The sequence below is a fragment of the Leptopilina boulardi genome, unplaced genomic scaffold (genome assembly GCF_019393585.1).
Source record: "Leptopilina boulardi isolate dan_hultmark-lab unplaced genomic scaffold, ZJU_Lbou_2.1 LbouV2_204, whole genome shotgun sequence".
Classification (NCBI taxonomy): Eukaryota; Metazoa; Arthropoda; class Insecta; order Hymenoptera; family Figitidae; genus Leptopilina; species Leptopilina boulardi.
Window position 1 is genome coordinate 146,680 of NW_026137757.1, and position 25,183 is coordinate 171,862.

At 25.1% G+C, this 25,183-nt stretch overlaps 2 protein-coding genes across 2 annotated transcripts; one reads left to right on the forward strand and one right to left on the reverse strand.

The window, feature by feature from the left end:
* Positions 1-9,390: 9,390 nt before the first annotated feature.
* On the reverse strand, positions 9,391-16,229 carry LOC127278517 (uncharacterized). The gene is made up of 9 exons (XM_051300254.1): positions 16,043-16,229; positions 14,717-14,956; positions 13,760-13,933; positions 13,339-13,668; positions 11,562-11,761; positions 10,661-10,826; positions 10,054-10,150; positions 9,813-9,970; positions 9,391-9,665 (listed from the first exon to the last, which is right to left on the reverse strand). Exons 2-8 carry the CDS (start codon positions 14,943-14,945, stop codon positions 9,892-9,894), a joined length of 1,275 nt encoding a protein of 424 aa, XP_051156211.1. The 5' UTR covers positions 14,946-14,956; positions 16,043-16,229; the 3' UTR covers positions 9,391-9,665; positions 9,813-9,891.
* Positions 16,230-16,665: 436 nt separating this feature from the next.
* On the forward strand, positions 16,666-25,085 carry LOC127278500 (uncharacterized). The gene is made up of 4 exons (XM_051300234.1): positions 16,666-16,982; positions 17,120-17,317; positions 23,269-23,395; positions 25,066-25,085. Exons 1-4 carry the CDS (start codon positions 16,962-16,964, stop codon positions 25,083-25,085), a joined length of 366 nt encoding a protein of 121 aa, XP_051156191.1. The 5' UTR covers positions 16,666-16,961.
* The last annotated feature ends 98 nt before the right edge of the window (positions 25,086-25,183 follow it).

Below are 25,183 nucleotides of genomic sequence, written 5' to 3' on the forward strand. Positions count from 1 at the left end.
TTGCCAAATTGTAATAGTTACAGTAACGTTAAAATCGTGATGGTATTGCAGTACTTCTCAAGAGTACGCTCTTTCTTTGCATCCCAGTCCTTCCGACTACATACTATCGAAACAAAAACGTAAGGTTCAGTATGTCCCTTTTCCGTTTTTTTTTTTGGTTCACCTGGGCTTAATCTATCAGGTCCTGAAGAAACTTTAGTCTGTACTTGATCGTGCGATTAATGTTGTTTTGAATGTCACAAGATTTTACCATCTTGGCAACTTCCTTCTTGATTTTCAGAAGAAACTTAGCTTCCTTTTTCCGAAATATAACGCATTTAACGCTGTTTTCGTTAATGATCTTGTTGTCCAAATCAGACGGAATCAGGCTTTAAGCGCTTTTTTCACTGTTTACATTGAGATTTTAGGAAAGTCGTCCGCCATATTGGATCCGCCATTTTGAATTTTAAAAAACAAACCTCGGATTCGTAATCAGCGACCCCGAAAACCCCCGAGTGATGAGTTTCATGCGAATTCAATCAGATTTTAGGAAAGTCGTCCGCCATATTGGATCCGCCATTTTGAATTTTAAAAAACAAAAGTCGGTTTCGTAATCAGCGACCCCAAAAACCCCCGAGTAACGAGTTTTAAGCAGATTTAATTAAGTTTTAAAAGTTTTAAATTCACAAAAGTCTATGCCCATAATGCTATTGTTTTTTAACTTTGAGCCATTGTAGCAAAAAAACTGTCCATTATTTTAAGTTTTGCCATTAACATTTTTTGTTCAGGAGGCCTTAAACTACAAAACTACACAGTTTCAGAAAAATTGGCTGAAAGCCATTTTCCATGCAAAACGTGCGGGGTCCTTTGTAATCAATGCCATGAGATGCATTGTCGCATTGAAAAATTTATATCTAATTTTGAAAATAAATATCTATTGAGGAATTTTGGGCCTTGGCACAGACCCCATTTCATTAAATGGAACCTCCATTCAATGCAACCGGGCGAGGTTGTACCGCTTTTTGCACTCAAAAAATGCACCTGGTGCAAAAATTTCTTGGAGAGGAACACAATGGACAGCGACAATTGTAAAATTTGTCATGAAAATTATATTAAGAATTGGAAGTTTTTCCAACTTCCTCCTCCATTGATGCAAATGCATCCACTTTAAAATTATATTTAAAAAAAAAAAAAAATAATGTTCATGGTTCTCCTTATTTAAAATTATTATACAGAAAAAAAAATTTTTGTTTGTAAATAGGGAAAGAAATTGAACAAATAAATATTTACTATTTTTCTAAATTTCAGATTTTTATTTTACTCACCGTAGATGAATTGATTCCTTTTTGTTTTGATTTAGTTTTTCCTATAACACTGTAAAGGGTAATAAATAATAATGATAATAAAATAAATCCGCCTTCCAGAACACTAACCTGAAACAAACAAAAGAAACAGCGGTTAAAGTTATTTTATTAAAATTAAACTATATATATATATAGAAATACCATATAAAAAGAAAATATTTTTTTAATAGTAATAAATAAAGGGTTAAAAATTTTAATTTAGCGCACTTTTTGGTTAGAAAACCTGTCAATTTTGAAAATTGCACTAAACGAACAAATCATGTAAAAAAAAGGAAATAAAACAAAGTATCAAAGTAATTTAATAACAATATAATCAAAACAATAATTTAATTAAAATTGATAAAAAACAAATCAAGAAATCAAACAAATTCAAAACATAAACAAATAGCAGACGACATTGGCGGAAGATACAAAATTGAAAGTTACAATTAATTTTAACAATATATTTTATTATTAAAATACTGTTTTTCTTAAAAAAAAATATATATATATTTTAAACAAAATAGAATTATCTTGAATATAAAAAATAAAACGATAAAAAGGAGAAATTGAAAAAAAAAATCTAAATATTAAAAGTATAATTTATTTAAATATATTAATTAGAAGGTTTCGTATGAATAAAAAACGATAACATTCGGACCATTGTTGTTTTAATAAAAGTTTACTCCAACGTTTCGAAATCTAAATGATTTCCTCTTCAGGGAGTCTATCAAAATTACAATAAATTGTCAAATAAACAAATACAAAAAAATAAAAAATAATTAAATTAAATACAGTGAAACATCAAAAATAAATACAGTCAATAATTAATAAATAAAATACAATAGATAGTAAAAAATAAAAAATAAAATAACAATAATAAGTAATAATTAAAAACAAACAATTTAAAATAATCTTACCAAATAAGAAACATATGTCAAGTCATAGAAATAATGGTCAATTGCGGTGTCAAATTAATAAAAACAAAACCACCCTAACGTTGGAGAGAAACATAGAGTCTGGAAATCAAATCTAAAATTGAATAATCAAATAAACTGTAAATTAAAAATTATATAAAGAATAAATTAAAAATTATATAAAGAATAAATTAATAAAGAATAAATTAAAAATTTGAAAATTAAAATAAAATAAAAGATTACATACCAATCAAACCATTTTTTAAAAAAAAATTTAATAATTGAACAGACACATTATAAAACAAAACATATGATAAATAAATAAATAAATAAATAAAACACATAATCTATAAATAAACAATATAAATTGAAATAAATAAAATAAAATAAAATATTATGTGTTCTTTTCCCAACGTCAACTTTAAAACTGATCTCCAAACACTATCGACTCTTTACAATAAATTATCAATTGAACAAACACGAAAATAAAAACAAAAACAATTGTATAAGAAATAGAGAATAACGAAAATGAGCAATTTTTCATTTTAAATTGTTAGAAATAAAATTCAAAATTATTTCATACGACTTATCAAAATTTTCCAAGTCTGTCATTTTATTTAAGCTATTTTTTCCTTCTTTTTTAATAAAACACATTTCAGCAAATAATCGTTTTTTTAGATTTGATTCAACATGCAATATCTCAAATTCATCCCATTTTATAAAGTGTGAAAAAGTGTCATTTTTGCAACTCGTTAAGTGATCACTGATAACATTATGATATTTTTCATTTAATTCAATATTTTTCATATGTTCTAATCTACGAATATGTAAAGGTCTTTTTGTTTGACCAACATATGTTTTTCCACAACTACACTCCAACTTATAAACACAATCACATTGATTTAATCCATCAAGTTTATCTTTTCCGAGTCTAATAAAATGATCAAGTTTTGAATTAACATTAAAAATAGTTTTAATATTGAATTTTTTAAGTAATCTTTTAATATTTTCTGATATTCGTCCATAATACGGAAATACAACACTTTTTTCTTCCTTACTAATATTGTCAACATCATTATTATTTAATTTAAATAAATTTTTGTTTTTAATTTCTAAGATTCTTTTTGTAACGTGTTTTTTGATGAATTCATCTGGATAATTATTTAATCTTAAAATTTTTGTGACTAAATCAATGTTCTTTTTGTGAAAACATTCATCAGAAAGAATAATTGCAGTATCAGTGATATTTTTAATTATTGTAATTTTAGAAACAAATGGATGGTTTGAATGATAATTTAAAAGTCTACCCGAATAAGTGTTTTTTCTGTACCAATCTGTGATGATTTTATTGTCCTTAGTTCTTATGATTTTTAAATTCAGAAAACTAATTTCACTATTGCATTCTATTTCGTGAGTGAATTGCAATCTTTCATGAAAGGAATTGAAGGCATCAAGAGTCACGGAGACTTTATTCTTTGGAACACATAAAAACGTATCATCAACGTATCTTCTATAAAATATTACCTCGAAATCTAAATTGTTTATAATATTCTCCTCCAAATCTTGCATGACTATGTCAGCCAAAATAGGAGAAATGGAGGAACCCATCGGGGTACCAAACTTTTGTCTATAATACCTATTGTCAAATTGGAAAAACATGTTATTCATAATAAAAACTATACAATTTTTAAATTCGTCTTTCGGAATTTTAGTTTGTTCTTTTATGTATAACCATCTATCTTCAATACCTTTCATTACCAAATTTTGATAAGTCGTATGAAATAATTTTGAATTTTATTTCTAACAATTTAAAATGAAAAATTGCTCATTTTCGTTATTCTCTATTTCTTATACAATTGTTTTTGTTTTTATTTTCGTGTTTGTTCAATTGATAATTTATTGTAAAGAGTCGATAGTGTTTGGAGATCAGTTTTAAAGTTGACGTTGGGAAAAGAACACATAATATTTTATTTTATTTATTTCAATTTATATTGTTTATTTATAGATTATGTGTTTTATTTATTTATTTATTTATTTATTATTTTATTATTATTATTATTATTATTATTATTATTATTATTTTTTATTTTTTTGTATTTGTTTATTTGACAATTTATTGTAATTTTGATAGACTCCCTGAAGAGGAAATCATTTAGATTTCGAAACGTTGGAGTAAACTTTTATTAAAACAACAATGGTCCGAATGTTATCGTTTTTTATTCATACGAAACCTTCTAATTAAAAGTATAATTTTTTTTTTTTGACTTACCAAAAGACAGAACACGTACTCCAAATAAATAACTATAAATAAACACTGGATTATCTTGTTCACTAAAAAAAAGGGGGAAGTAAATAAATTAACAATTGTTTAAAGAAAATTTGATCATAAGATCAAAATTTCCTTGTAAGGGGAGAAGTGTAACAGTAATCTGTCACTGAACTTCAGGGTTTGGAAAATCTTTGTTATACGCCACGGATGAGAATGTGACTTGCGTATGAATTACGTATAGTTAACATATAACTTACAATTAAACCAATATTCAAATTTGAAATTTTGAATATTTTATTTTTATGAACAAAATACATTATTTATAAAATTAATTAGCTTATATAAGCTAATATGTATAGGTTAGTTTCACAAGAGATCAAAGTTGAAATTGAGAGCCGACTTAAAATAAGATAATAATGTAAAATAATAAGTATTAAAATAACTTAAGATAAAAATAATCATTATTGAAGTAACAATAAATAAATAAAGGAATAACGATAAATAAATAAAGGAATAATGATAAATAAATAAAATCAACAAATTAATTTTGAAAATAATATATTATTATTCAATACTGATTATTAATTTACAAAGTTATTATTAGTTAATTAATAAATAAATTAGTACATACTCAGAAAGAGGTTTTTCTGCAGTTTCCCTCTTTCTCTAGAAAATTGTTCTAGGCGAATGCGAGTATGATAAGCGTCGCTGCAATAATTGAGTCTTGATAATAGATATAGATAATAATAATTAATAAATACAATAAATTAACTAACATACTTTAAATATAATTAGAAATGATTGATAAATAAAATAATTATTAATAACTATTATTTGGAGCATATATTATAATAAAATAATAAACCAATCATTGATAATTATTATTTTTTAGAATAAATTATAACAGAATAAGACAAAATAATTATTATATTTTTAAGAATCCTTAAAAAGGGATGAATCATGAAAATAAAAAAAAATAAATAAAATAAAATAGAGATAAAGAAAAAGAAAATGAATCATAAAATTCTCAGAAAAAAATGGAATTACCGTTGAAAATCAATAAATTAAGGCGCAATTTTGAGAGAAAAATAAGCAATATAAGAAAAGTTAAACGTAGAATTATGAGGAGAAAATGCGCAATAAGTGCAGGTGTGTTTCATAAAAAAAAATATCAAAACAAATATGATGGTTACAAGATGTTTGCATTTATCAAGCCAAGTAATTGGTGAGGGCGGAACTAAAGAACCAAAAAATAAAATTCTAATTGGAAGAATTTAGATTAAGAAAGGGAAAAAGGGTCCAAGACTAAAGGTGGGAAAATAGTATAAAAATGAAATTTAAAAAGTAGGGACCAGATTTTTGACTATAACTTGAGTACGATACGTGTATTTAAATTTTACAAAAAAAGAAATTGTGCAAAGAACACAACTTTTAAAAATTATAATAAATTAAATTAATCATAATTTATTTTGTTAATTATCAAGACTCAAAAATTAGATTTGACTTGAATAAATGATAATTAATACTTTGATTAATTAATGGTGTTTTCATTTAATTAATAAATCATAATTAAATAGTGTGACAATATAAAGATAAATAAAGTATTTTTCTCTTTTTTCTTAACAAGTAAGTCCTTTTAAGGACTTAAACGATTAAGTACCCACGAAAGAAAAATAAATATAAAAAAAAATTAATCAAACGGAAGAGATTCGAAATTTAAGTTTTAAATATCAACCAAATTTCTTGGACATTTCAAGCAGCAGTGTGAATTAAACTTCAAGATCCAGCGACGTGTGTCACAACGTGAAAAACCGCGAGGTGGTTCGGGTGTTCGGTCGTTCGCACGTTCGCGATTCGACAATTTGTCCAAAATCGTGTAACATTGTCTTTTTAGTTATATTTATAGATAAAAGTAAATACGTTGATATTTCGATTCTTAAATTTTATGTAAGATTTTATGATGTCCGCAATTAAATAAAGTTTTTGCTTTTTTTTTGTGTAGAAAATATCGTTATTTTGAGGTGGATTGGTATTTTTCTTTGTTATCTATGTAATAGTAAATATAAATAAATAATCGGTTTATTTTAATATAAGGTTATGTAGTATGTATGCACGTGAGATTTTACATAATAATTGTCCTTCCTTTTCACATGTTTATCTTATATTATTTACAATAATATATAATGCTTAGAGAGAAGCAATTATTTAATAGGATGTTAATAATTCTGTGTAATTTCGTGCGGGCTTTTTTTATTTCTATGTAAAGTCATCCCGCCAAGAAATTGCTTTTTGACAGCTTTAGAATTTGATAAGCATGATAAACAACGCTTCCAAATAAACAAAGTTTTATGAAGAGGGATCAGTCCAAATTATTTTGAAACATGTTGTTTTTTAATACTTAATATAATATTGAATGTAACTAACAAATTTTTGATTTTCAACAATCACTGACACATAAATTTATGTACAAATTTTTTACAAAAATGAATGTCTGACAATTATTTACTTTTTTACTTTTATGTGCGATTGGCGATATTGAAATTTGTATAAACTATTTTAATTGCTAAAGTCTTTTTTATGAATTTTAGCTAATCTATGAAATTCTTTTATTATATAGTACATGATATATTTCGTTTCTTAATATTCAAAAAAGTAATTGAATTTCCGAAGAATTCCAATTAGAATAATTGGAAACACATTTGATGATAAATTTTAGATAGAAGTATTCTAGCGAATGTCTGCTATACTGTAAGATTATTTTGATAATCTTGTAGTAATCTTATACACAAAAGTTTAAAAAACAATTTAAATACTGTAAGCCTCCGGATCTCTGGTTGAAACTCATGTGAAGTTTACAGCAAGATGTTGTGGTGTGTGGGCCTATAGCACCAAATTTTGTCTGAAAATTTTTAAAATATTTACTGACAATTTTCTGAATATTAAATTGTAAAATTTAGTAAAAATTGTGTAAAAATTTAGACGTTTCAATAATAAAATAAATGTTTGACGTAAATCTTTCCTGAACATTTAAATGAAATTTTTGTTTAAATTGATTGAGGCGAAAATTTTATTTAAATGTTTAGGAAACTTTTGCGCCGAACATTTATTTAATCAGTGATTTAAATCTTTCAACAAATTTCAATAAACTTTGCAACTACAAATATTCCGAAAATTGCCAGTAAATATTAAATGAATTTTTAGGAAATTTTTTACGCTGTGGAAGATGTTTAACATGTTTATAAAAAATTATTTAAACAACAAAGAAAGATAAAAATAGTTTCTTTAAATTATATGTAATTTTATACCATTGTTTGATTTTTTAGATGGAATTTGATCATAAGCGAGAAATCAGATTAATACTGAATGAAGAAGTAATTAACTACGAGACACAGAAAAAAGACCTGCTTAAAAAATATGTTTTTAACGATTACTTCCCCATTAAGGGAAGTACTCTTAGGGCCAGTTTCACCAACTCCGATTAAAAGTTAATCAATGATTAAAGTCAGTTTAACAGCTCATGATTGGTTGATTCAGGATTTAATGATTGATTAATTTTTAATCGGCGTTGGTGAAATCGGCCCTTACTTATAAAATCGATGGAAAAGTTTTTTGTTTGGAGTCAGACGACACCAACATTTTTTTGAAACCAGACATAAATGATTATTACGTTAAACTTCCCAAAGGTATGTCATAGTAATATTAATATAATATAAATAATATTATTGTAATTCTCAACAAAAACATACGCAAATGCAAAATAGGTTTCAAATTTTAAAAATCATATAAAATAATTTTTTTTGGAATTGATAGTTATTTATTGTATTAATTTAGAAATAAAATGTCTAAAAAAGTATTCACTTGTAATTATATGTCATAATAATTCTAATTCTTTTGTTAAGTAACTTCTCTTAAGAGTTACAATTTTCTTTTTCTTTTATTTGTAATGAAATCTCGTATTATTCGTAAATTTTATAAATTTAAAAGAATCTCATTTTCAAGTAAGATGTCCCACATAGCACAACATTTTGCAGCAAGTTTGCAATGCAAAGTATGCAAGTTTGCATTGCAAGTTTGCAGCAAACTTGCTGCAAATAACGAAATGTCCCTCTTGTGGCAAGCTTGCATTGCAAACTTGCTGAAAATTGGCAGTTCAAACTTACGGCAAGTTTGCAATTTAAAGTTACTGCAAGATTGCCATGCAAACTTGCTGCAAATTTAAAAAGCAAATTTTCTGAACACTTGCAGAAACAATTTGCTGAAAACTTGCGGTAAATATTTTATGCAAATTAGAAAAACAATTTAAAGAATAATAAAATTAATTAAATTATTATTAAAAATTGAAATAAACATCCAATTAGAAAACTGGTTAAAAGGTATAAAAAAGAATCAGTAGGTATTTTACATATTTAGAAAATTTTATTAAGTATAAAAAGGATTCTTTTTTATAAAGGTTCAACTCCATAACATAACATGACATGACAAAATTAAAATGTTATTTTATGACGAAATACAATTGTAATTAAAATTTATTTTACTGCGTATTAGAATGTCCACTTGTATAATTTCCAAAAAATATTATTTCGAGTTAAAATTTTTTGGTTTAATAATAATTTAACATTTTGTTGTTTTTTCTTAAAAGTAACTATAATTATTTAATTAATTAAATTAAATAAATTTAATAGTAACTTTTAGCTTATTTTTAAAACAATGACTCATTTTTGTCTTTAAAAGATTCTCTATAATAATATTTCGGTTTTTAATGTCTATTCAAAAATAGTATAATAATAATTTTAAAAATGTAAGTAAAAAAAATTTTATGTAATGCATGATTTTTTATCAAAATTAAGCGAATAGAAATGTAGAGAATCTTTCAAAGGCGAAATAAACTTTTTTGTAAAAATTCGATAAAAATTATTATTCGTAGGGAACTTTTTAGAAAAACGCATAATGTTAATTAATTATTATTTAACACCAATTTTTGGCTTAAACTAATATTTCCTGAAAAATGTATAATAGAATCTTTCAAAAATTTTTTAAAATGAATTTTAAGTATAATTTCATTCGTTTACAATAATTTAAACAATGAAGTGATAAAATTATATTACGTGCGGAATAATGAAGGCTCTAACCGTACACGGCTCATTTAAACATTTTGATCTAAAAAATATATTATTATTACTATTGTTATTATTATTATTTATTATAAATTAAATTAGAACTAAAATAAATTGAAAAGCAAAGTTAATAATTTTTATAAATCTAAAATTAATTAAGATGCATAATAAAGTAAAAATATTTGTTTACCTGCTGCTTGGAGCATCGGCTCCAAGTTTCTTAAAAATCAAATTAAATCAAAGTAGTGATAAGATCAACTACTCATTTGTTAATCTTCTTCACTGGAAGGGCCAGATTCAATTAAAACTGCTCTTTTCTCTTTTTCTGCCCGCTTTTCCAATTTAGCTCTGAAATAAAAAGAAATAATGCTTAGTGTTTTGGTCATAGAATTTGATAAAAATTTTTAAAAACTGAACATAATAATACTAACTTCAATCGTTTGTCATTATTTTTGCACTGGTATAACCAGGTACTAATTCCGGTTTGAACGGATTTCAGATCGGTGTCCATTACCTGTACCGCTGCTTCTAATTGAATGAAATAAAAGTGTTTTAATTATTGATTAACATAGAGTTGCAAAATACAAAGTCTAATTTAAAAATTGATATAAAGTACCAAAACATAAATTTTGAAATTCGAACGACATTAAGGTTTAATATATTTATCTGACATCGATTGGCATAAAATTGAAAGAAACTGATACCAAAAATTGTAAAAACAACTGTTATATTTTAAAAAAAAAATTAGTCGTATTTTTTTTAATTTTTGCTCTTTAAAATGATAATAACTTTGAATAAATGATTTAAGAATGCATAAAAAAAATTTACTTTGAAATACTTTACAAGAAAGGGAAAAATGGCCACGATAGATGTTATAACATTTCTTAATAAGCTATGAGTAAAAACGATTTTTTAAGAATAATGAAAAACGCAATAAAATATTCTTAATGAATCTGGTTTAAAATATTATCTAACGTTTTGCGTGAAACAGACTGTTTAAACAAAAATTCATGAACACATATACAGTGTAATACTTACTGGAGATTAGTGCACAAATTTTTAATTCATCAAAGGCAATTTTCGACTGATGTTTTCCTTTAAAACAATATAACTGGCCCGTTTCGAATGTCATAATATTATCCATCATGGTCGCAACAGTAATTTTAACACATTTCCCTTTTCCTAATGTAAGTAATGCTTCCAACTGAAAATATATTTCATACAAATGTAGACATAGATAACTTTTATAAGACACTTTAATATATTAAGCGTAAATTTTAAATTAATAGTTAATAAGAAGTAAATTATATAAAACTTAAAGTATTAAAAAGTGAATACATTATGGCCGAAAATTGTGCAATCCTTTTTTTCAATGATTGCAAAAAAATTGCCAAATAACTTAAATTTTTCCTTTTCACTATTTCTTAAAAGCGATAAAATTAAAAAAAGACACCAAAAAATATAAAAATCACTTTTACAAAAAACTATAATGTTTAAAAATCAAACATATAGTCTAAAATTTCGCCAACTTTATTTGATGAATTTAGGATTGACATAATTTGTTGAGCTGTTTTTGGAAACTTAATATTAGGCTTAATATTATCGGCTTTTTTCACATCTTTGAGGGTTTACAAATTTTAAGGGAAGATGAATATCAATAAATTGTATTATGCAAAAAAATGCGATTTTGATTAGCTTAAAAACGTAAAAAAATCTCAATTTATCCTGTAGATATTAAAAAATTAGTAAAAATATTTAAAACTAGATTTTTCTAAAATATCTGATTGCAAACGTAAAATTTTTTGAGGTAAATTTTTTTCCAAATTGTACCCACTTTTAAGAAATAATAAAAGGAAACAATGTTTCGGTTTTATGCTCTTTAACTTTTGTACTAGTTAAGAAAAAGGATCGTAAAATTTCTGCCTTTAATATAAATTACCAAAATTTTTTGAAATCTTCCTGATTTCAACTTCTCTTCCAGACCTTCCATATCTTCTTTATTCTTCATTGGAAAAATACTCAATTCTCCTTCCCTAAAGAATCTGTTATCAAATGTTGGCATTTTCCCGTCAGTCACATAAGACAGTTTTACGTCGATAGATGTCAATTTTTTTAAAATTAATTTTGTGTTGTAACTATCTGTAAGAAAACATTTTTAACAGTACAACAATAGGAACAAAAAATTTGTCAAAGTCAAGTGTGACTTATACCTGATCACCTTTGACTCCGATTACTATTAAAATTATAAGTTAGGGGTGGAAGGATGCACACTTTTTTATGAATATTGAATTATTAAATATTCTTGAAATTAATCTATATTAATAAAATCTGACATCTGTCTGTACACTGCTTCAAACTTGAAAAATTTTTATTTTTTCGTTATAAGACATCAGAAATCGAAAATTGTAAAAAATAATTTATCTGTTCGTCTCTATGCAAAACTTTATTTGCGTATAACGCAGAAACGACTTAACTAATTGAAGTGCAGTTCTGTTTTTTTGTTAGCGGTACTCATACACCTTAAATTCATCAATTCTCATAATTCAAAAATATTGAGTTTAATCTACAATGTAACCAAACCACTGTTTTTTGGGATGGTTAAAAGAATCATGCAATTAATACTTAATTGCATATAATTTAAATCAATTTCGGTACAGGGATATTTTCAGGGTCTTGGATCAAGATTTTGTCAGCAGAAAAATAAAAAAAAATTTTTATTTAAGATAAAAAAATTTTAAATTCAGTAAATGTAACTGATTGCACTCAAAAGGTAAAAGTGTTTTTGGCATTTTTTATAAAAATTTTAACGACAAAATAGTATGAATAGAAATTTCAATTTACAAAATAAAAAATTTTATAGAGTTAAAAACTTATAGATTGCAATCGATTACACTTAAGCTTGGTATATATTTTGTTTGGGTTTTTGGTAAAGATTTTATCGTCAAAATAATAAGAACAGGAATTATTAATTTAATATAATTATTATTCTGAAACTCAAGAAATTAAGGGTTAAACAATTAAACGTTTGGTAAATTTAAATCGATTTCACATTATTTTTTCTAATTTAGTGTTTGTCCTCGATTCTAAAGTTTTTAAATATTTTACTGTGAAATCTTAACTTTAGAAAACAATAAAATTGTTAAAATTTGCTATTTAAAATTATATAAATAAAATATTACTTTTTTCGGTTCTTGAATTAGATTTTATCTCCAAGTTTTACAAAGTTAAAATTTTTACCATAACTGATTAAAATATTGATGGCAGAATATTTAAATTGGGAATTATATATTCAGAAAGTATGCTTCAAAGATTATAAGGGGTCATAGAAACTAATATAGTAAATTAACAAAAAAATACTAGAAATTTTAATTTTACTTTTTCTACTGTATCAAACAATACTGGCTGGTCCGGAAGCCAATATACAAATAAATTTCAAACTTCTTAACTTTTAAACTAATCGTAAAAATCCTTCATTAGTCATAATCGATCATGAAGAAAATCATTTAAATTTTAAACTTGTTCGATAGACGAACATGAGTTTGTATAACTAAAAGGGTTCATTGCATGAATCTTTCAAATTTAAGAAATTTTTAAATTAATTAGTTTAAAAAATGAATAAATAAAATTATTTATCTATTACATTTATTAATAAATTATTTTTTAATAACTAATGATTTATTTTAATTTTATTTCAAAAGAATTATTTTCAAAAGTACCTTCTTTTGAAGAATTTTCAGCCTCCTCAGTTTTCGAAGTTGAAGGTTCAGGTAATAGATTTGATGATTTTATTTCCCCTGAATTTAAAGGCAACTTTTTAGATAATTTAGTGGATGCAGGCATCGGTTTTGCTTTCTTAGTGTTTTCTTCCAATGATATTACGGGCAGTTTATGCTTCAAGTCTTGGGAAATTTTTAAATTCGTCGATGATGTTTTATCGGAAGAAATCTCTTCGATCGGTTCGGAAATTAAATTTACTTTAGGATCGTCATCCAGTTGATGTTCATCTTTCTCACTGGGATGGGGCCACAAACTATTACTAACAGCAACTGTAATATTTGAAAATTAAAGAAGTAGTTTAAATCTCAAATAGAATAGTATTTCTTTACATAATAATTACACAATTAACTGCATAACTACCTAAAACTTTCTGTTTATTTTTGGAAGTTTCTTGACCATCATCTTCTTCTTTAACTTTAATACACCTTGAGTGTCGTGTTTTCTTTAATTTTTCCATATTCACGTCATCGTCGCTATCAACCTCTGATATTTTTTCGCATAATTCTAATTTATGCAAGGCTTTCTCGTAAGTTGCTGTAACGTACATAATAATACCCGAATAACACAATTTAGAATTATGTTAGTTCTATTGTTTTAAAAATATAGTCTCTACTTCATGTGTAAATATATGAAAAAAAATTAATACCGAATAAGAAACATTAAAATTAATAATACATATTTTGACAAAATATGAATGAAGAAATCTATATTAATAAAATCAGACTTCTGTCTGTACATTGCCTCAAGCTTGGAAATTTTCGAAAGCTAGTATTATGATAAAATAAAATTTTACAAAAACATACTTATTAATAAATATCATTTTACATTATACAAGTTCTGAAATGTTTTTGACATTCTCATACTAAAAAACATTTCTTGACTCTCGAAAATTTTTTGTATTTCCAAAAAGTTAAGTAATTTTAGCTATTAGAACAATTGAATTTTTAAAATTTCTTAAAACTGAAGACAAGAAAAGCGAAAAATTGATCTACTCTTTTATATTATTTTTAAGCTATAGGTATTTATTTTAAGATGAAATTTATTGTATATATAGCAAATTATTTCTAAAAAATTAATCGAATAGTAAGGCATTGAAAATTTTATATTTAATTTAATTAAATTTAATATTAAAAACTAATAAAAAAAATAAGTTAAGTCACTTAAGAATTAAAAAATACATTGAAAATGTTCAATACCAAAACATAACTTCATAATAAAATTATTTTTATAATAAACAGTTAATAAAGAATATAATTTAATACTTCAATAATTTTTTAATATAATTAAAAATCTGATAAGGAAATAATTTAAATTTACCTGCATATTCGTGGCATTTTAAAATTGGAAATAGCTGTGCATTGTCATCATCTAATGGAGTCCTTGCCAAAAGCAATTTTACAATTTTTTGATTTGTTACGTTGCTTGGGTAATAACTTTCAATCATAGTTTTATCATAGTATTTTGCCCAAGAAGTTGCTATGATACTCATTCCATCCTCAAAAGATACCACGGCGTACGGTTTTAAAACATTTTTCTCATTCTCCATGTTACAAAATTCTATAATGATTAAACAAACTTATTTAAAATTATTAAACTCTTTTATTTCTGAATATTTAGCCTATATTTAATTATAAATTATCTAATGTATGAAACAAAAAAAATAACAATGTCTTTTTTATATTTTCAAAGCTTCTTAAATTTTTCATAATTCATATACAAATTTTGTAAGATATTATCAAATTATTTTCACTTTAAATTATACTTTTACGTTTTTCTAAAAACAATTGTTTCATTTTTTGAGAACAATAATTTATTTAAAAAATAACACTTCTATTTCATGTATAAAATATATATTTTAAATGTGAGAAAAACTGCTTTTCTTTATAATATCGTTTATAGTTACACACTGTAACATATGCATATTACAGTAGAATTTCATTATTTTATTGAGAGTAAATGTGCAAAAATCCGTGTAATGGAAAATACTATAAAAAGTGATATATTTTATAAATTACTTTACTTACAATATAAATTATAAAAAATGTACTTATTATATTGAAAATATTTTTTTTTATTTTAACATTTTTAATAAAGAATATTAGAGCTTAACTGTCCGAAGACTTTTTGTAAATTTAAAATAAAGGTCGTCAAATTGGACATTGAATTAAATGTAATAATAATGCTATATAAACATAATTATTAATATATTCAAACAAGACTTTGCGGATTATGATTCGAATCAGTAAATGGTGTTTAATTCTTATTTATAGCAAAAGGAAAACTTTGAAAAATCACATTAAACACGACTGACAATAAGCAATTAAATTAGAAAACATGTGCTTATGCTAAAAGTACCGGCATAACATAGACACGTGCAAAACATGCTTTCTTAGAGGATGCCTCACCAAATGAATATTTGGGAAATTATCTATTTTTAAGAGGATCATTTAAGAAAATTGTTATAATAATTTTTCTTAATTATAAGTAAATAAATAATATAAACAATCAACGTTAAAATGAACAAATTTATACTGATTAAAGATCTGATTCATTGTAGTTTCATAACCTCAATTGGGAAATATAAGCGAACATACTTAGACAAAGATGCACAAAACTTAATAAAATATGAAATAGACTGCTTACTTTTTTTACGTACTATCACTACACTTTAATACACTTATTTCACATATAATCATTTACTGCCGTTTCACCATGTAGTCTCCAAGTATCTCTCTGTATTGCTCTCTGCTGGACACGTTTATGCAAGTGTTACTTGATGCGCGATGTTGACACGCATGCGTAACATACAGCACATATATTTTAAATTCATTTTTTTCCAAATATTGCGTTTTTTAAAATAATGTAAAAAAGTAATCTACACGGAGAGAAATCTGGTGCGATTTACGCATGAGCATGTCCTTAGGAATATAGTAACAGACGCTTTCAAGCAAAAATCCTAAGTGAGCGAGGTATTATTGTATGAGTCTCACCTGATATTCAGATGGAATCTTATAGTTTTTGCTTGGAAGTGTCCATGCTATATTCCTATGGACTTGCTCATGCGCAAATCGCAGCAGATTTCTCTCCGTGTAATAAACTCGTACTCTAGTTATGTTTTTTTCATTGAATAACAAAAAAATAGTCTATTATGTATGTATGTTTAACTCAAGAAAAATTATTATCTCTTTGACACACTATGACTACTTTATGTTTTTGGGGTCGCTGAATGCGAATCTGAAGTTTATTTAACCCCATCCACGAAGTAAGAATAAGGAGTCTTCACTCCATGCGTCGATTAGAGAAAAAATGTCCCCAACTATGGTACAAGCATTCCGGAAAATTAGAATAAGCAGAGGTGGCGTTCGTAAGGGGAAAAACCTGAAACTTTTGATTTTCCTAAGGAAAGTCGTCTGCTATGTTGTTGTGGTGTCATGTTGTCATAATATTATTTTTTATATAATTAACTTAAGTTCACGAAGTTTCTGATTAAAAGTATTTATATTTTAATAAAAAATTATATTTGAAAATATAGTGTTTGATTTTAAAGAAAATAATCGCAATAATGGATAAGAATATTACCACAGTAAGTATTTATATTTTTTTAAAGTGAATGTTAACCTATAATTTTAACTAATTAAAGATATGAATTACAATAAAAATAGTATTATAATTTTGAGACTTGCATTATATAATAATTATTATTCATTCTCTTTTATATAGGTAAACGCAGAATGCTATAATTTAAATAATGTGGAAGAGGAAATAACTTTTTCGGAAATAAAAAATCATTTGGACCACATAATACTTCCTTTTGATAAGTGGGGTTTTACTAGAGGAAATACTTCTTTTTTTGGACTTCAAAGAGTTGAAGATAATTATGACATAAGAAAAAGGGTTGCAGTTTTTAGTAATATGAAGGTAAATGTTTATGTTGATGATAAAATAATGTCATTTCCACAATTTACAAAAATATCAACCATAAAAGAGTTAAGTGATCTTTTGAAAATTGTTGATGAATTAGAAATATGACTTTAAAGTAATTAGTAACTTAATTATTGAATTGCATTGTACTTTTAATTATCTTATTTTAAATGCAAACATTTTAAAATTTCTTTATTACATTTATTAATATAACATTTTTATATATTAAACTATTTTTAAATTTCATTATGAAAATGAATTTTTTTTCAAGTTGTAATACATAATTATTTGAATTCTGTTATGAAATTTCATATACATTATTTAATGTATCCTTAAAATAAAAAAATAAGAAAGGAAGAATGAGATATTTATTTTTTATTGGAAAAAATATTTTTTTACTTTATTAATTTTAAGAGCCGTATTTATTTTTTAGTGTTTTCTTTTTTTTATATTTACTGCGGGTTCTTTGTCAACATTCTGACTAGTTATCTTTGATAACTTTCTTTTCTCTTTTGTTTTTAGTCTATCTTTATTGTTTTTATTCCATTGTTTGGAAATGAAAAACATTCTCGTCGTGAGGTAAAATGTTGTGATACTATGTGTCAATTGTTTAAAATGTTTTTCACATCCAACATATGGTATTATTGTCAATTCTTCTAATTTTTTAGTAATGTCAAATAGAATGTCAGCTTCAACCTTTCCGTCTCCAACAACTTCCATGACTGTGTGTTCTAAGAGGTCAATTAAGGAACAAAGATGCAATGAAGGATACAGGAGGTATCCTTTTGTCCTTACAGAAATTAATTTATATCGTTCGGGAATATTATCATCTTTAGATAATACCAAACTCGTCTTACATTCGTTGCAATAAATTTTTTTTTTATTCTCAATAAATTTAGCAAATCTACTGGATGCTTTTCTAGCTACATATCCAGCTATGTAAGAATTTGCATATTTAGAAGCTTCTGATTCTGTATACCTATGGTCTTCAAGTATAGCAGTAGCTTCAGTCAAAGCATCCTATTGACAACCAGCATCGAGAATTGTATCAATTTGAGCTTCCCACTGCTCCTTTCTTTCTTCTTCATTCTCAATATCTTTAATTTTTAGTAATACTTCAAAAATTTCATCACTTTTAATATTTGACCCCTTTGGCGGTTGAATTAAAGAGTAGGTGGAAATAAGGCGATACATTTGAATAAATAATTGCGAATCAGGATGGTCATTAGAACCGCAAGCATCGCGCATCATGCCAAAAAATCTCTAAAAAAAAATATATATATATAGAAGTAAAATAAATTTTAAAAAATACTATTTAAAATAAATGTATTTACTTCTAATGAATCTTGATTTAAACGAGATGTCATCAGGAAGGAGAACCCACATTCGCTTGTGAGATAATTACAAATTTCTAAAGTCGCTTTCAGCGACACTGTCAAGCCGTAGAACGAACTTTCAGATAAAAAATTGTAATTCTCTATTTTAGCATGAAGCTGCCATTCTTCCAAATATTTTATGAAATATTTAACAATCTAAAAAAAATTTGTATATTTAAGTAAACTGTAAAAAAATATTTATAAATATATATAATGGAGAATAACATGAGAAGGAACGACTTGTTCGATTGTATTTTAAGACAAAACAACATCATATTTTTTTATAATATTAATGAAAAGGTGTATTAATTTTGGAATAAGTTCAAAATAAGGAAATGTTCCAATAACTTTATCAATAAAGTGCTTATGTGCTAAGTTCAACAGTTCAAAAATAGTTCCGTTCCATGCAGATGTTTCCATGTCATTTGTCTACATTAATTGCATTATATAACGTACATTATAAGAATCGTTGCCGGGTGACATGGAATTGATTGGTGTTCTACAATTCATTGAGGTGATTAAACTTTTCCACCTTTTGCAAAATTGTATAGCCGGTTCACAGTCTTCTAATTCCGGATGTCTATTTTTGAAGACTTCAAAAACATCAGCTACACTAAAAAACTGCAATGATACAATTTTATAATAATTTATTAGAATAAATTTGGATTTGTTCTCAGTTATCATACGAGGTGGAACAAAGTTTCACTTGCGTATACTTTATACTGAATATTTACCTGGAAGGCTAGAGCAACATTCATTTTTTGAAAGAACTTAGGTTCTAAATGGTCTTTAGTTAATTTAAAATTAACTTTGACATTGTAACATTCTGGATTTTCCACTTCTAAAAGTGCGTACCAGAAAAGCAATGCTACAATGCCATCGGGTGTCTGAAAATTGTAAGTAAAATTTTATAATGTCGTTAAAAATAGTTATTATTTTTTAAATTAATTATATACCCAAATTCCTTCACGCAGACCATGTTTAATAAAAAAATTTCTGATGCACTTTATTAGATGAGGAAAGTCTGAGATAAACCAGAGCCTTCTATGTGGGTCGCAAATATGTTCTACACTTATATTTTCAGCAGTTATTCCAAACTGCTTCCACATATTACGATTCCAGGTCGCTCCATCTGTCGTAACCACATCAATGAAAAGTCCTGCATTTTCAGCTAAAATAATTGCTTCAACAATTATTTTATGAAGGACAGTTCCCGTCGCACTTCCCTTGCTTAAGAAGCACCCCAATGTCTGAATCCATTTTCCTTTAAATGGCTGAAACATTATGACTAGAGCGTGATCTTCAGCAACACCTTTTTGATGCTCTGGAGTATGATCACCAAGGTTCGTAAATCCCTCCATCTTTAATGATGTTCTATTGAAATGAATAGATTTTGTTAATTGCATTTCATCAATTAACAAACATCCTGCAAATTTTGAGGTGAAAATTAATAACATTATTTTTATATTATTCTGTTATAAACATGATATAATTTGAAGTAGTATATTTAATATGGTAAATTTATTAATTTGTTAGATTTAAATAAGAAATAATTTTTTTAATTTAATAATAAAAAGAGGATTTATAGTTTGTTTTTTTATTTTCAAAATTTCTTCATTTAATAATGTTTAAAAAATACGTAAAATTTATTTACCGTGAAGTTCATCAGATTTCATGTGTTTTGTTTTTTCTTTAATTCCAGAAAAAACATTACTTTGAAATCCATATTGACTTTTCATGAACTTCGTATATCTATCTAAAGTTTGGAGAGACGGTAAAGGTAAAATTTTTTTTTTTCTCAAATGATTGTACCCTTTCTTACTCTTAATGCGAAGAAGGATGCATTCATAAATCCACTGCAGTTGGTACCTTCTTCCTCTAGAATTTTTTACTTTTGAAGCTGAAAGTATAGCTCGGCAAGTATTCTGTTCACTTTCAGATAAATTTCCAATACGTTTGTTCAAAACGTCTTCTTCTGACTTTGAACATTCTTCTCTCAATACTTCTATATTTTCTTTCAGCTTTTGTACCTAATAATTTTATAAATTTTATTGAAAATATCAACATAAATTTTTATGAAAATGAACGAAAATTGGATTTTTAAAATACAATTGCCTTAATACTTCCAAAGTTAAATTTGTTTTTCTTATATTAGTATTAAAATTACCTTCTTCTGCAGTCTTTTATTTTTCTTATTTATTCCTTTTAATTTTTCCCTTAACGAATTATTATTAATCTGTTTCAGATTCATATAATTTTTTTTTAATTTTTTATTTTGGTAAATTTTTGATTTCATACATTGAAAACAAAATTTCTGCTGTTTTCCTGGTGTTCCTTTTTCTTTGGGAAGTACAAAACCACGACATTGTACAGATCTAAAAAAATGTATTTGTTTTTATTCTTACACAATATTTATATTTGTAAATTTTAAATTCCAGCATTATTTTTACCTTACAAAATTGCTTTCTGCGCAAGGTAAAAGCTCTGATACATATTTCAACATGTCTATAATACTTTCTACATCTGTAACATATTGCCACTGTTCTAAAAAAATTTCTTTATTTTTTGAAAAAATCTGAAAATAATTAATTTGAATAAATTTATAGTAAAATACATTAAACATAATAATCTTGTATGAGGAAAAGTATTATTATAAAATTAAAAATTTTATATTTTAAAGAAGTTAAGACATTGAATAAATATTAATTTATTATGATAATTTGTACCTAACATGTCAATCACAAATTAATTAATTTTATTCATTTTAATAAACTTCTTTAAAAATTATTTAAAATTATAAAATTTCTATTCAAAAATGATTACATACATTCTATAATAAAAATAATAAAAAATTTTTAATCAAACTCAAATAAAATTCAATAATTTAAAACATTCAAAAGTAAAAACTATTCCAATTATAAAGTAATTGATAAAATTCTAAATTCAAATAAGTCGTATGTATATATATAAATTAAATTTTTATTTTATAAAAAAAATTTATATTTTTTACATTTTTTGGAATTAATTAAACAATTTTCACACTTTTATTTTAAATTCGTCTAAATAAATAATAAATTTAAGTTTTTAACTTATAAGCATGTTAAAGTACCTTTATTGACATATCAGAATTTAATACAACTTTATTTCTCAATTCAGTTATATTCTCCGTCCAATTGCTCCACATAATGCAATTTTCCAAACGTTGAACGATCCAAAATTCATTTGGTAATTTAATGCTTTCACAGTTTTTAAAAATTATTTTAAAATTACTTTCTAAATTAAAATTTTTAATTCCACGTGGTGGACTGAATATATCTATAATTTTTTTAGATTCTTTTCCTTTATTATTTTTGTTGGTAGGGAAAATTGAAGGAATTGATCCTTTTACTAACGTAGATCGCAATGTTGTAATCTTCAGTTTTGGATCTTCTACATCAGATATATAATGTCTTATAACATTATTTTCAGAGAAGTGAAGATCGCAAACAACATTTTTTTTTTCAAGTTTATGTCCCCCAGGGATTGCATCTCTCCATGCCTGTAGCATGTCGTCCTATAAATTAGTTAATATTATTTGCACAAAAATAATAAAAAAAAAAGTTTATTTTAATTAAATAATTTATTTAAGAAACCGTTGCATGAAAAAAACATCTCTTCATCTCTGGGTTGACTTCTTTTTTGTTCCGATAATAAGAAGAATTACAACTATTTACAAAACAAGACGGCATCTGCAAAATTTTTCAATTAAAAAAATTAAAAAAAAAATAATTTTTAATTTCTTGTTAATCATTAAGAAAATTATAATTTAAATAAAATAAAAATAAAAAAAAAAGACTTTAAAGTAAATGTACTTAATTTAAACGAAAACAGAACAGATAATAATTTAAAGGGATTAAAAGTCGAATAAGTCAAAATTAAACATGACAAAATAAGAAGTAGCTAAACTTGCAACAAAAATAAATAAATCACAAGGTTATATATAAGAATAAAAATACTAAACTGAAGATAATATTGAAGTAATTGGAGAACTTTTAACTACAATTTTTAATTTAAAATAAATTGTTAACTATAAAATTAAAAATATTACAATTAAATTACAAAAATATTATATAATTATATAAAATATACATAAATTATAAATGTTCAATTAAATTATTATAATATTAATTTATAATATTAAAAATATTTTTATTTTAAATATAATTAATGGAAAAAAAATTTCTCATATAAATAATTATATATAAAATGTTAATTTTTAATTTTATATAAACTTTTAATGTACATTTTAATATAAATATTTACAAAATGAACTTTCATTTAATTTATTATAGTGTACTGAAAATACATTAACCGTTTACTTACCTTATTAATTATAGAAAATATCCAAAACAGTAACAAAATAATTTAAATATATCAAATGATATTAAAAAAATATTCTTTATTTATAAAACAATATAACAAATTTAAAGCACTATTTTTAAACACTATTAAATTAGAAAAAAATAACAAAATTATTTTCCCGCAAAAACATACACACGTTACACTTGCACTTTTTAAAATGGATAGTTTCAGGTTTTTCCCGTTACGAACGCCACCTCTGCCTATTCTAATTTTCCGGAATGCTTGTACCATAGTTGGGGACATGTTTCTTTCAAAGTGGAGACTCCTTATTCTTACTTCGTGACCCCATCACGTCAGGGTTTTGAAATAACCTCAAAAAACCCAAAATTTTACCCCAAAATGTCGAAATCAAACAAAAGTCTTTTTTCTTTGTCTCACTATGGCTACTTTATGTTTGTGCGGTCGCTGAATCCGAATCTGAACTCTATTTAACCCCATCAGATCAGGGTTTTAACAAAACCTCAAAAAAGACATAATTGCATCCAAACATTTTAAAATCAGGGAAATTTCTTATCTCTAAGTCTTACCATGACTACTTTATGTTTTCGGGGTCGCTGAAACCGAATCTGAAGTCTGTTTAACCCATTCCCGTCAGAATGTTGAAATAAATTCGAAAAACCTCTAAAACATAAAGCAGTCATAATGAGACAAAGAAATAAGAATTTTTCTTGATTTCGAAATTTTGGTGTAAAATTTTTGGTTTTTTGAGGTCATTTCAAAACCCTGACGTGATGGGGTTAAATAGACTTCAGATACGCATTTAGCAACCTCAAAAACCATCTTAAGGTTATGTGTGAACCCTGAGGTGATGGGGTCAAACAAACTTCGGATCCGCAATCAAAAGATATGAAGCAGTCGTAGTAAGATTTAGAGTTAAGAATTTTTACTGATTTCAAAATTTTGAGGTACAATTTTGGTTTTTTGAGGTAATGTCAAAACGCTGGCATGATGGGGTTAAATAGACTTCAGATTCGGTTTCAGCGACCCCGAAAACATAAAATTGGCATGGTCTGATCAAAAGTTCAGAACATGCATTTTTTTGTTTGCCAGTGTTATAAATGTTACATTATAACAAATGTTATTTAATATTTATGAGGACTTTATTATGAATATTTTAAATATAAAACATAACTAACTCATTATTGAAAATATAAATACATAGTGTTGTAACGATTTATTAAAATATGAATTTCAGAATTTTATAACTTTATTTTTCGAAATATTGTCAATTTCTATTTTAATAAAATTTTTTTTAAGTAAACTTATGATTCGAACAGCAAATCATTATTGTGAACCTAAAAAATACAACCGCATAAAAGTTGATTACAAAAAATTCCAATTTTTGAGGTTTTGATTTTTTGGTTCTTAAATATATGAATCTAACATTTTGAATCTGTAATCGAGAATATCAGAGAATATCGAGAATATCAGGGAATACCAAGAATATTGAATATATCTAAAGAATATATGAGAATATTTAGCGCGTGTACGAGGAATATCGGAGTTGTTCACTCCTCGAAATTTTTTTATTCGAATTAATTTACAGAAATACGATCTACTAAAAATAATTTATGCCGTTTGGCCTTAAAAATTGAAATCAATTCAATTCTGTTGAGACATATTTAACTTTACATTTATAATTTTTCTTAGAAATTATTCCAACTAAAAAAAATTACTCTCGAACCCCAAACGAACTGAAATTTTTTATATTTGCAAAAATTATTCATAAGAGATATTAAATAATGTTTAACTAAGTTTATTTTCTTTTTTCTAAATTGAAATAAGTCAGTACATTTGCGTCCAATCATTGACTTTTTAAAAAATCCGTTTTATTATTTAAAAATTACAAACCACTTAGTCGAACCCATTTAATTTTTTCAGTAGGAGAGTTAAAACTTCAAAACCTATTGACTTATCATCCCATAGATGTCTTTGACTTAAAAAATTTAAATTTTCTTAACTTTCCAGAAGAAACAGAGATATTTTAACTTCAATCGTTAATTTCATGTTTCAAAATAAAATTTTAGGAATTTTGAAATTCTGTAACTACGAGGTTTTTACACTCAAATAGGGGTAAAACTTGTCA

Excerpts from the sequence above, each read along its gene's own strand:
- LOC127278517 (XM_051300254.1), bottom strand. The coding sequence starts at position 14,945 with ATGGAGAATGAGAAAAATGTTTTAAAACCGTACGCCGTGGTATCTTTT. Across the intron at positions 10,151-10,660 it reads AATTTGTGCACTAATCTCCA|AAGCAGCGGTACAGGTAATG; the intron begins GTAAGTATTACA and ends TCATTCAATTAG. Across the intron at positions 9,971-10,053 it reads AATAATGACAAACGATTGAA|AGCTAAATTGGAAAAGCGGG; the intron begins GTTAGTATTATT and ends TTTTTATTTCAG.
- LOC127278500 (XM_051300234.1), top strand. The coding sequence starts at position 16,962 with ATGGATAAGAATATTACCACA. Across the intron at positions 16,983-17,119 it reads TGGATAAGAATATTACCACA|GTAAACGCAGAATGCTATAA; the intron begins GTAAGTATTTAT and ends TCTTTTATATAG. Across the intron at positions 23,396-25,065 it reads CGTGACCCCATCACGTCAGG|AAGAAACAGAGATATTTTAA; the intron begins GTTTTGAAATAA and ends TTAACTTTCCAG.